General features: G+C 40.3%; 1 protein-coding gene across 1 annotated transcript in view; it reads left to right on the plus strand.

Annotated features, from left to right (window-relative positions):
- Positions 1-13,930, plus strand: part of CFAP46 (cilia and flagella associated protein 46) — a 182,671-nt gene that overhangs the window by 18,771 nt on the left and 149,970 nt on the right. Inside the window, exons 11-16 of the mRNA XM_075178258.1 lie at positions 627-817; positions 1,085-1,313; positions 3,951-4,071; positions 7,059-7,185; positions 7,961-8,088; positions 10,718-10,857. Coding sequence (XP_075034359.1) covers positions 627-817; positions 1,085-1,313; positions 3,951-4,071; positions 7,059-7,185; positions 7,961-8,088; positions 10,718-10,857 — 936 coding nt within the window. The remainder of the gene's footprint in view (positions 1-626; positions 818-1,084; positions 1,314-3,950; positions 4,072-7,058; positions 7,186-7,960; positions 8,089-10,717; positions 10,858-13,930) is intronic.

Raw genomic sequence — 13,930 nt, forward strand, 5'->3', positions numbered from 1 at the left:
TGACAAATGGCTGGTGGAAGGGGGTCCAAACCAGTATGTTACCTCTTTTTGCTGTACATTATTGGATGTAGTATTTAAGTTACTATTAAAATAAAAACCTATGCATAATATAGAGTAATTTTTCACAGAACCATACGAATAACTTCATCATCATCATCATCATCATCACCATTTATTTATATAGCGCCACTGATTCCGCAGAGCTGTACAGAGAACTCACATCAGTCCCTGCCCCATTGAAGCTTACAGTCTAAATTCCCTAACACACACACACACACTGACAGAGAGAGAGAGAGAGACTAGGGTCAATTTTGATAGCAGCCATTTAACCTACCAGTATGTTTTTGGAGTGTGGGAGGAAACCGGAGCACCCGTTGGAAACCCACGCAAACACGGGGAGAACATACAAACTCCACACAGATAAGGCCATGGTTGGGAATTGAACTCATGACCCCAGCGCTGTGAGGCAGAAGTGCTAACCACTTAGTCACCGTGCTGCCCATATCATAACTTGATTTTTATTCGGATTTCCAAATGCCTACAATACACTACCTAGTATTTACTGTTTCCATGTTGCTGATCAGTTCTGATGACAGATGATCCAGTTAATGTTTGCGATTTCACAGGCACAACTAAGAGTTATAAGGAGACTAGAATCAACCTTACAAGACGCTGTCCGGCTAGGTGAACCTAACACCATTCAGAATGTGTGCACAACGCAGTGGAATCTTTCTCTACCTTTACTGCAACATAATCTGCGTAAACACTTGAAGAAACCTTTAGTTTCTGTTGCCGAAGCTTTAGGAAACATTGATAGGCAAGTATTTGTAGTTTTATGGTTAAAACTAGATTAATGAGAACTTTGTTTATTCACCAATCATTTATTTTGAGTGTATACGTATTTCTATGTGTTTAATTTTATGTGTTTAATGTCCCAGTGAATTTTTATATATAGTAATATATTAAGCTGGGAGTTAAGTGGTTTGGAGAGGTTCAGTTTTAAACCGGCTGCAGGTGTTAATTGTATGCTGAAAATCAGCAACATTGAACATATTACACGCATATATCTATTTTCGCTCTCTAGCTTGTTAACGGTAATGCGCTGCCAGATTCATATGGAAATTTCTCAGATTGAGGAAGAGGAAGATCGAATTGAAGTTGCCATAATGCACATTCAGAAGGCGTTGATTCTGGATAGCAACGGGCAATACCAAAATCTCCTGAAAGCTTATCTTCACCGTCTCCAGCTCCGGGCCACACTCTACACTAAACCGCAATGTCCGGAGGATCAGGCAGCAATGATCATAGAGCAGGTAACATTCTTCTCTGTCTCTCCAGCCTCTGAGATTTAAGGACATCTTGCGCTACTTGACAGGGAGGGATAAAGCGTTTGTCTACTTAAGCATAAGCCTGTAAGTAATAGGTTGTTGTTCTACAAAATAAATATCTGTCTTATAACATATGAAGGGAAAACAAAAGTGTTTTATGGAGGAAAACAAGTTAAATCCAGGCCAGACTCTAAGACCTGGACACAATATACTCCCAATTATCCCAAAATAGGCAGAACAGTCCAGATTGTAATGGACTGTCCTGGCTGCTGGATTGTTGGGAGGAATGTCCTACCTACCACTGCTCTGCACACGGGTGCTCGCGGCAATGCAGGGGTGTATTTAGCGGAGTGGAGGGAGGATGGGAGCAGTCCAGCACTTAGAAGCGACCTCTCAGCTCAGTGATCTTTCAGATTGTATAACAAATGTGACCGATGATGCAGCCTTTATTGCTTCATGTAATTCACCGAGCTCATCAGATAGCATACTTCTTGTACTGAAGTAATTGTTGGCGAGCTGTGATTTACTGTGACGCTAAGGAGTCTGTTTATGACCAATCGCAAATTGCTCATGTTAATTTTCATTTCTTATCGCAATGATAATAAATCAATTAACGTGAAAATTTATTAAGATTGATTAGCCTGGGTTAGCGTCTCTGACAGGAGACTGTCCCGGGGAATAATCAGTGGTAAAGTGATCACAAACGCGATCACTTAAGTAGCTGGTTCTTATGGCCTGTCTGAATATGGGGGGGAGGATCTGCTGTTTTGGGGGGATTTAAACCTCTTCGGAGGTTCACAAATAGATCCCTTAGTATGTGAATGTATACTGAGGTCAAACCTATACACTTTTAACCCGAATATTGTTTATTGATCTTTGCACAGAAATGATCACATTCTGTAAGCCTGACATATGGGCACATTTTCCATATTATACAGATTATAGTTTTTTAAAGTTTCTTATAATATATTTTTTTTCTATTGCTGAAATGGCTTCTGGCAGAGTGGAAACTCATCCATGCTAAATAGATTTATGGTAGATCACATCTTACCAGGGGAGGGCTGGCAAATTATAGCCTTGTGGGCCAAGACTTAACTCAACAGCCTATTAGGAACAATTTAAAGGAAATAAATTGCAAGTGACCCAGGCCAAGGTAGCCCACTATGGGACCGGCCAGGGGGGCAGATGCCCTCCAGAACTGCCAGCCTGCCCCTGCATCCTACCAAATACAACAAATATAACAAACTACAGATCAGTAATTAGTTATCTCAAAATATCCCATATGATGTTGTATTAGTACAGCTTACCAAATTAACACTTATCAAGTATTTCCAAATTTACCTGTCCTGGATAGTCTGAGAAATCCATTTGATATAACTAGTGTCCAAATGTCAAACTTAATTCTTTCTGGCCTATCTGATAACGAATGCCTGTGTTTTTTATGTGTAAAAATCAGAAACGCTAATGCAATCAAATATCAACTTTGTGGTTGTATTCTAATTTACTGTAGACGTGCTATTTGCAGTAACTTCACTCCCACTGCATCTATACTATATTAGTACATTAGACCCATGTCCAGCACTACGTGGAATCAGCACTGAGATTATAACTCACTTTAGCCCATGTCAAACAGTTCTACATATTTTTTGTAATAGTGGGGATATTTTGATGCCCCCCTATGATGGATGCACATGCCAGAATTGCATCTTATATTAATAACTTAAATTTACAAGCAAAAATGTAATAATGCATTCCATTCCCCAACACTCTGAGCACATTGTTTTGGCAGGCTTTTCTGTTTTTCTTAAATGGGGTTTTATTGTTGGTGAGTATACAGTATATGTCTTGCAATACCTATTACTTCTTTTTACATACACTTGTTACATTCAATGGAGAGTTGACAATAATTTGAGAACTCTGGAAAGTCCACGGGGTAAATGTATGAAGCTCCGGGTTCTTCAACACCCGCGAGTATATAAAGGGAAACTTCCCTTTACAAGGCAGCGCCGCTTTAAATTTAAGCGCTAAAGACGCGAACTCGCGGGTGTTGAAGAACCCGGAGCTTCATACATTTACCCCCACATCTGCCCTAGCGTGGGAGGTTACCTCAAGTATGTCTACTCTTGGGCCATAGAGTGCTGCGGTTATGGGAAGAAACTGCGGCCTAAGGAAGCACAAAAGTCAAACCTCAACCATGACAGCAATCACCCTGAGGCAGATTAATGGTACTACAGCAAAGTACCACATGCCTCAGTGGTGACTACTAGTGTTTCCTAGTGAATAGATAGGCTGCATTTCCATGAATATTGGCTGCTTCCCCTGTGTGTAGGTGACAGGTGCCCTCTAACCCCAGATTTGCATCTTGATAAATTAGCAGATGCAGACCTTGGGAAGTGCAGGTTGTTTTCCCTCTGACTGCTTCTGTATGTATGTTTTATGGTCTTACCTTGAATGGTTATTTGTGATAGTTGATTGTTGTATCCAGTGGTTAATTGTCATTCCTTGACAGACCACCAATCAAGTGCGGAATCCAGTAATCAGAAAAATGCTGCCGTGTTGAAAGACTCATGTTACCCATGATTTAAGTCATTTGGTTGATTCATTTTTCACTCCTTGTCATAGGCAAAGCAGGCCAGTGTGAAGGACACTGTACGGAAGAAGCGGTCATTGCTCGTCAATGCTGGTCTCTGTCTGGCTCCCGATGTCTTTCAGATGGTTCTGGACAGTGAGAATGAAGCGAAAGGTAATCACCCTGGTAGAGATCTGGTAGAGATCTGGAATAAAAGATTGTTAGTTGTATAGGGTATAGTGAATCATTCTTCTTCTGTTCACACTGTTGTTCATATATTGTCTCTTATTTCCTATACAATGGCAATTAATTCAATTGCATTTTCTTCTATGTATTTCGTCTTTACCGTTGTTTATTATGATATATTTAACTGTGCTCACAATTATCAGGGGAAAGTGCATGAGTGTAGGTAAGGGACAAAATTATTTCCTAATGGAAGTTGCCCTTCAAAGGTTGTACTATCATCATCATCATCATTTATTTATATAGTGCTACTAAATCTGCAGCGCTGTACAGAGAGCTCACTCACATCAGTCCCTGCCCCATTGGGGCTTACAGTCTAAATTCCCTAACACACACACACACACACACACACACACACACACACTAGGGTCAATTTGTTTTTGGAGCGTGGGAGGAAACCGTAGCACCCAGAGGAAACCCATGCAAACACGGGGAGAACATACAAACTCCACACAGATAAGGCCATGGTTGGGAATTGAACTCATGACCCCAGTGCTGTAAGGCAGAAGTGCTAACCACTAAGCCGCCATGCTGCCCAGACTATGCAAAATTTTCAATCCAATGAATCTATGACATTAAACTTTAGTTTGCAACCCTGACCCAACACTCAGAAGTTGGTGGGCTAAGTCAGAAATGCTTCCAACAGGAGGAGATGACTTTCTAGCCCAGAATAGTAAGATAGCGCTTAAGACTTCAGGACCAATGTGATGATCTGGAGAGTGTAATCTTTAGAAATTAAAATTGACAGCAGGTGACCAAAATTGTGTGAGAATGACAGGTCCAGAATATTTTCATATGCAATTTATTGAGAGAAGCTCATGTTACATCCTTCCTACGATATCGAGAGATATTACCAAATATACTGTGGCCATGGTGTTTACTAATTAAATGCATCATCTAGGAAAAATTAAATAAATGATCATAGCCCACTTGAATAATTAACAAAACTAGTAATACACCATTTAAGATTTTATTCCATTTTAAAAACTGGAATGAAAAAAAAAATAGGATTTAGATTTTTTTTACATTTTTATGTTGTAGAGATAGGCAGTTCTAAGTACAGATGCTGCTCACTGATCACCTTTATATCGTATCTGAGTTCATTCCTAGTCATTCCAGGCTATATAAGACAGAGAAGATCATGTGCACTGCAGATTGGCACTAATATCATGCACCTACTTTTGTGGAAATGAGGCTGTTCTACAAGTCAGTGTGTAGAATTGTGGCTAAGATGGTGTTGTCAGCAGGGGTGTAATTGTGATGGGGAGTAGTTACAGCAGATTAGGCACACAAGTGGTTTTGTGCTTAAGTATAAAAAGACTACATTTATTTTGAATGATGAGATTCTTTCAATGAACTGAGGAGGATAGAAGAAGTCAGGTTCAGGAAATGTTCTTCATTTTAAAGATAGGTGCACAGCCTTTTCCTTCCCACCAAAGGACTTGGTTTCTCAGGGAGGGGTTAAGTGTGGAAACCAGACCTCTTCCTATATTTTTAATGGGAAGCATTGTGCACATCTCACAGTTACATAGTTGCATATATAGTAAGCTTGAAAAAGGCCACGGCTCATTCAAGTTCAAACATTAAGAAATTCTGATGATCCAGTCTGGTTGGTAGTTGTCAATTTAGCATTACAGGTAAAAAAAATCCTTCCTGACCCCAAAAATTGCATTCGGATAAATTCCCTGGATCAATGGCCCCCATACGTTAATTATAATGTCCTCAATTATAGCAACAAATAAACTGTGTGGTAAGAAAGGCATCCCGTCCATTTTTTAATTCTGTTCATTCATTTACCATCAACACCTCTCGTGGTAAGGAATGTGGGTTAAACGTTGAAGTGATGTTTAACATTTTCCAACATTTTCAGTCGTATCCACAAACCAGCAAATGTTGTCACAGAGTGAGATTCTGGAGGCAGATCCAAAGACAGGGATGAGGATTTGCGCCTTGAAATGCATTAAATTTAAAGAAACAGTAGGGTGTGGGCAAGTTATGAGAAACAGTAGGGGGTGGGCAAGTTATGAGAAACAGTAGGGGGTGGGCAAGTTATGAGAAACTGTAGGGGGTGGGCAAGTAATGAGAAACTGTAGGGGGTGGCCAAGTAATGAGAAACTGTAGGGGGTGGCCAAGTAATGAGAAACTGTAGGGGGTGGCCAAGTAATGAGAAACTGTAGGGGGTGGCCAAGTAATGAGAAACTGTAGCGGGTGGCCAAGTAATGAGAAACTGTAGGGGGTGGCCAAGTAATGAGAAACTGTAGGGGTTGGCCAAGTAATGAGAAACTGTAGCGGGTGGTCAAGTTATGAGAAACTGTAGGGGGTGGCCAAGTAATGAGAAACTGTAGGGGGTGGCCAAGTAATGAGAAACTGTAGGGGGTGGCCAAGTAATGAGAAACTGTAGGGGGTGGCCAAGTAATGAGAAACTGTAGGGGGTGGCCAAGTAATGAGAAACTGTAGCGGGTGGTCAAGTAATGAGAAACTGTAGGGGGTGGGCAAGTAATGAGAAACTGTAGCGGGTGGCCAAGTAATGAGAAACTGTAGGGGGTGGCCAAGTAATAAAAAACTGTAGGGGGTGGCCAAGTAATAAAAAACTGTAGGGGGTGGCCAAGTAATAAAAAACTGTAGGGGGTGGCCAAGTTATGAGAAACTGTACGGAGTGGCCAAGTTATGAGAAACAGTGGGGGGTTGCCATCCTTGTATGTGTTTCACATGTATACATAGATACCTCTTAACGTTCTAAAATAAATTTCATATTTTGGGTTTACTTCAACATTAAATGAATAGTAATTGTGTGTTTTTGTTTAATAATTGTTACATTAAGGATGTAGGAAATGGCTTATGAAGCACTGGCTGTAGAGATGAGTAGTGTGTGTCTTGTGATGTAAGACTTGTAACACTGAGGGGTTATTTGGTGTCAGTCTCCACAGGTAAAGGCAACAAAGGACATGTCAGTTACTTATACATGAAAGCTCAACATCATACAAAGTGTGTCCAGAAGACGGACGGGCATTTAAAGCACAATGAAAATAAAAAGGACACTGAGAGGTGGGTACTAAAATTTTCTGCTGTAACCTCTACGTCCCTGATTGTCCTCTGACACAGTATAAACGGTACAATTGTTTGGTAGATTCCCACCATTTGATATGGATAGACCACCAGTTTAGTTACAAAAGGCCACAGTTCGGTAAGTAGAAAATATTTTATTTTATATAGTAATCACAGCTTATACACTAGAACAGGGGTTCTTAGTCCCGTGAATCAGGAACCCCATGCGGTTTACTTTGTGCCTTATGTCTCCATAATGTCACTGGTTCCCTGTAGGCTGTATACCTGCATGGACACGTGCACTTAAGCATCAACATAGTACAGTGTATGTGACCACAGACAACCGCAAACAGTGTTCACTATGAATCTGAATATTTAGTGGTCTCACAAAGGGTTGTTCACACTAGGTTTTAATATCTGTTTTACATGCTGAGCAGTCAAAATGCGCTATATTGCATAGCTGTCTCTTGTAAAACATACTGCGACCTAGGGATCATTGATTCCACTGGTCACAATGGCTTCCCAGTTTACGTCATAGCTCACGCCAAAGCCAGCTACATCGGAAAGTGTTCCTGACATGGTGGTCCTTAGCGTGCAGTATGGTGTGAATGGGTAAAGTGCACTGGCCTAGGGATCCTAACCAAGGTGCTTGTTGAGTGGATTCTATGTGTAAACGAGTCCTTATTATGTGTGACCAAGCCAAGACTATATAGGGCTAATGGTTATCCTCTAAAACTAGGAGAAACTGTTTTTATGTCTGGTTTTCTATTTGCAGGGTTAGACTGTGGTCGGATTTAGCAAAAATTGCAAGGAAGCAAGAGGTCTGGGACGTGTGTAGGACATCGTGCAGATTTTGCCTATTGTATGATGATGGAAGGTGGAGTATTTCGAAACAGACTGTCTGTAAGTATATTTTAATGGTTAATATTTGTATGTAACTATATGCAGATCAGTGAAACATGTAACCTTTGTATCCTCTGAGATTCTGTGTACATCACAAGTATTGATATAAGTACATAAATTGTATCTGATTGTTCTGTACCCATTGTTTAAAGTGATATCTTGTTATGCATATGTGGCTAGCCATTTGTTCCAGAAATGGTTTCTTTTGTTTTGTTATTTACAATTTTCATTGGTCTCCCTAATGCCAGTGACATTGAACAGACAGATTTAGTAAGAGTACTTCTATTGGCCTGAGCATCATGTGACAGGATGCATTTCCAATTTGCCCTATCATATGTGTGACTAGATAAGAGACATCTACATGTCCAGTGCTCGGGCCAGATCATATATGGGCCTGTCAGTGCTGACAGATTATTGCGCACATAGATCATCAGCAGTAATCTACTGATTGGATTTACAGGCATCCATGAACATGATCCAATCACACGATTGCTGCAAGAATGCAATACATACCACTGCATATACTGTATATTATGTGAAACCTCCAACTCACAAGATGAACGAGTTAAAGCAACTTTAATATAGGCTTATTTTATCACCAGAAGGCAACAGTAAATTTAGTAACAGTAACTTGGGAATCATCATAGTATAAATTAAGTGATATGTGTTAGAGAAAAAATTGCATGGAGACCTTTTACCAAAGATCGATTCAAATCTAGTGTTTGGGTTGTTATGCGATGCTGGAAGAAAAATCATATTACTATGTATCTTTGAAGGGGTATTGTCAAACCAGTAATATGAGAATATTGTAGTTCACAATGCGCTGGGAACGCCGTGCAAAAGAAGAACTAACATGATTGTGCAGCATTATCTATATATGAAGCCGATTCCCTAATGGTGCAATAAAGACAAATGAAATGACGCCTACTCGGTAAAAAAATGAGCAAGTCATCAGAGTGGTTAGCACAGCTGCCTCACAGCACTGGGTCATGGGTTTGAGTCCACCAGGGCCCTATCTGTGTGGGGTTTGTATGTTCTCCCCGTGTTTGCGTGGGTGTACTCCAGGTGCTCTGGTTTCCTCCCACACTCCAAAAACATACTGGTAAGTTAGCTGGCTTCTGACAAAAATGGACCCTAGCTCCAATGGGGCAGGGACTGATGAACCAATAGCTAATTAAATAGAATCACTTTGTTTTACACAGCAAGCAGTAAATTTAATTTTTCATTAAAAAATTACCATAGGATGACGTCTAGACACCAAGGGGTAAATGTATTAACATGCGGGTTCTTCAACACCCGCAAGTTCAGCGTCTTCGGCGATTAAATTTAAAGCGGCGCTGCATTGTAAAGGGAAACTTCCCTTTACAATGCAGCGCCGCTTTAAATTTAATCGCCGAAGACGCTGAATTCGCGGGTGTTGAAGAACCCGCATGTTAATACATTTACCCCCAAATATCTGAATGATAAAGAATTTAATATTTCTTGAAAGCAAAAAATGTTGTAATATCATTGAAGAATGACTTGTAAATAAATAAATGTGAACTGACAAAGAGCCTGTTGGACCAACAACAACTTATTATATATTTGTAACTAGAAGCATAGTCTCATGTTATATCTTTAATATGGGTTTTTTCATCAGCCTGTTGTTCGTGGAGTAATATCACCAAATTTTGTTATCAATTGATATTTTCTGAAAAAATTACTTATTAATTACTGAATAATATGGTAATTTTGTAGTAATTTTAATTAATGTTAAAAATGTCTGCTATCAACTGCAGTGAAACATATTAACCTTTAATGAATCGGTCTCAGGGGTAGATTTAATTAGTCCCGTTCTTAGAACAACGCGGACTATGCTTAATTAGCGTTACTATGGTAATTTCTCCGCAGATTTTTGCTTGTGGCTCAGGGAGTTAGAAGCAAAAATCAATGGAGAAATTACCGTAGTAACAGTAATAATGCACAGCCATTACTGTAGTAACCGTAATAATGCACAGCCATTACCGTAGTAACCGTAATAATGCGCAGCCATTACCGTAGTAACCGTAATAATGCGCAGCCATTACCGTAGTAACAGTAATAATGCGCAGCCATTACCGTAGTAACAGTAATAATGCGCAGCCATTACCGTAGTAACCGTAATAATGCACAGCCATTACCGTAGTAACGGTAATAATGCGCAGCCTTTACCGTAGTAACAGTAATAATGCTCAGCCATTACCGTAGTAACCGTAATAATGCACAGCCATTACCGTAGTAACGGTAATAATGTGTGGGCCGCACTATTCTAAAGGACAAAGCGGCTAATTGAATCTACCCTTAAAAATGTTAATTTCTCGTAAGAAGAAAAATGTACTTTTACATTCAGTTACTCAGTACATTGTCTGGTCTAACACATTTGAATAATGCTGTTGCATATTTTCTATATAGTATATATAGACACGCACACAGGTCAGACAAGAGCAATGGGTTAGTTGCCTTTTACAATACACACTTAAAAATGACATTACATACAGACAATGCCATAGCTGCAAATCTCCTCTGCCTGTAGTAATGTGTTGAATGTGACACACAAATACCTGGACTTAATCGTATAACACAGCATTGATTTTCTTTAACCTTCCATTAGTACAAAGGAAATCTGTCACCAGCGCTGTGGATGAAGGGCGGAGTTCAGAACTGGAATCGTCAAAGCCCAAGATAGAATTGTTCAGTGATGTGAAGGTTTTATTACGAATTCTTGCAGAAATTAGATTTATCAATGCAGAGGTTAGTACTGCTGGATGGGAACAGAAACTAATGGGAAAATAAATGCTGGTTAGCAAGATGTTCTTTTATAAAGGGCACTCTGGGAATCAAAGTGACTTTAGATGAATTGAAGAAGATGCCACAAAATAGGAAATGTAGCGAATTTCTTGTGTACTTTATTGCAGTGGAGTGAAATGTATCATGTGATCTTACTTGAGTGAGCTGTGGCATTAAATGGTTACTATCATAGACTGTAGGTGACATATTTTGGGCCTATAGATAAATGGATTCTTTTTCTATTTAGGCTATATTAAAAATATGTCAATTGTTCCATATATGTAGACTTATTTCTAAAGCATTCAGATGGGCAGGAGCACACCTGAAATAACCAAGATAATATGTATCAGTCAAAACAAAGAAATACAAAAATGCTACAATATTGCTAAACTAAATCATTCTTTGGCAACAAAAATTGATTCTCAGTTAACAATTTGATCAAAGCGTTGAAGCCCATATACCACTTCATATGGGCTCCTGAAATGCAATGTATCTGACTATTTACTATGCTAATTAAAACACTGTGGCCAAGAATCACATAGGGGCAGCCACAAAGCCCAAAATTATGATACACAGAACCAGAAGCTGCACAAACCCTATAAAAGGATTGTGCAGGGTGCTACACTGTAGATAGTTTACGTATAATACATTCAAAGGAAAAGGAGCACATTTCAAATAAGCAAGAATAGAAATATTAGCTAAAACAAAGAAATTCAGAAATGCTAATATTGCATCCCCCTCGTCATACCCTAGGCCTTGACAAATCTCTTTGAAATCTATGAGCCATGACCAAATGGCATCAGCAGCTTTGTAAGAAAAAATTGCAAGCTATGCACGATATAGGTCAGGCACTCTACAATATCATACCATACCTAACAAATATCTGCTTACAAGTGCTGAAAATATTATATATTGCAAAACCAAAAAAATCATATGTATTATATTAGTAAAGCCCACCATATTATACCAACAGTGTCACCACTTTATTGCATCCAAGGCCGTGTAGTTCATCTCAACTAGCAGTCCCTGATTTCTAGGGACAGTCCAAGGGTTAAACAATTGTCTCATCTTATATCGTCTTATGTTGTATGTAAGTTCTTATTGCAGTTTTTCATTTTCTGAACTTTATAGCTTAAAATTTATTGAAATGGAGCTTTTAAAATGAAAAAATATCCATTATAACCTACTAATAGCCATAGCATGGTGAGTGTTCTAGTGCTCAAGGTTCCACCTATATGGTACCGCAAGTGACATACTCCGAAATACCAGTTAAATAGCCACTCATCTATAAAACGTAGAAAAATGTAGGCAACTATGCATGAGATGCACCTTATTATACCAGTGGATCCTACCACATCACACCAGCACCTTATTATACCAGCAGATCCTACCACATCACACTAGCACCTTATTATACCAGCAGATCCTACCACATCACACCAGCACCTTATTATACCAGCAGATCCTACCACATCACACCAGCACATTATTATACCAGCAGATCCTACCACATCACACCAGCACCTTATTATACCAGCAGATCCTACCACATCACACTAGCACCTTATTATACCAGCTGATCGTACCACATCACACTCGCACCTTATTATACCAGCAGATCCTACCACATCACACCAGCACATTATTATACCAGCAGATCCTACCACATCACATCAGCACCTTATTATACCAGCAGATCCTACCACATCACACCAGCACCTTATTATACCAGCAGATCCTGCCACATCCCACCAGCACCTTATTATACCAGTGGATCCTACCGCATCACACCAGCACCTTATTATACCAGGAGATATACCACATCACACCAGCACCTTATTACACCAGCAGATCCTACCACATCACACCAGCACCTTATTATACCAGCAGACCCTACCACATCACACCAGCACCTTATTATACCAGCAGATCCTACCACATCACACTAGCACCTTATTATACCAGCTGATCGTACCACATCACACCAGCACCTTATTACACCAGCTGATCGTACCACATCACACCAGCACCTTATTACACCAGCAGATCCTACCACATCACACCAGCACCTTATTATACCAGCAGACCCTACCACATCACACCAGCACCTTATTATACCAGCAGATCCTACCACATCACACTCGCACCTTATTATACCAGCAGATCCTACCACATCACACCAGCACATTATTATACCAGCAGATCCTACCACATCACATCAGCACCTTATTATACCAGCAGATCCTACCACATCACACCAGCACCTTATTATACCAGCAGATCCTGCCACATCCCACCAGCACCTTATTATACCAGTGGATCCTACCGCATCACACCAGCACCTTATTATACCAGGAGATATACCACATCACACCAGCACCTTATTACACCAGCAGATCCTACCACATCACACCAGCACCTTATTATACCAGCAGACCCTACCACATCACACCAGCACCTTATTATACCAGCAGATCCTACCACATCACACTAGCACCTTATTATACCAGCTGATCGTACCACATCACACCAGCACCTTATTACACCAGCTGATCGTACCACATCACACCAGCACCTTATTACACCAGCAGATCCTACCACATCACACCAGCACCTTATTATACCAGCAGACCCTACCACATCACACCAGCACCTTATTATACCAGCAGATCCTACCACATCACACTAGCACCTTATTATACCAGCTGATCGTACCACATCCCACCAGCACCTTATTATACCAGCAGATCCTACCACATCCCACCAGCACCTTATTATACCAGCTGATCGTACCACATCTTATTACACCAGCAGATCCTACCACATCACACCAGCACCTTATTATACCAGCAGATCCTACCACATCACACTAGCACCTTATTATACCAGCTGATCGTACCACATCCCACCAGCACCTTATTATACCAGCAGATCCTACCACATCCCACCAGCACCTTATTATACCAGCAGATCCTACCACATCACACCAGCACCTTATTATACCAGCAGACCCTACCACATCCCACCAGCACCTTAT

This window comes from Mixophyes fleayi, chromosome 6, assembly GCF_038048845.1.
Source record: "Mixophyes fleayi isolate aMixFle1 chromosome 6, aMixFle1.hap1, whole genome shotgun sequence".
In the NCBI taxonomy this organism is placed as follows: Eukaryota; Metazoa; Chordata; class Amphibia; order Anura; family Limnodynastidae; genus Mixophyes; species Mixophyes fleayi.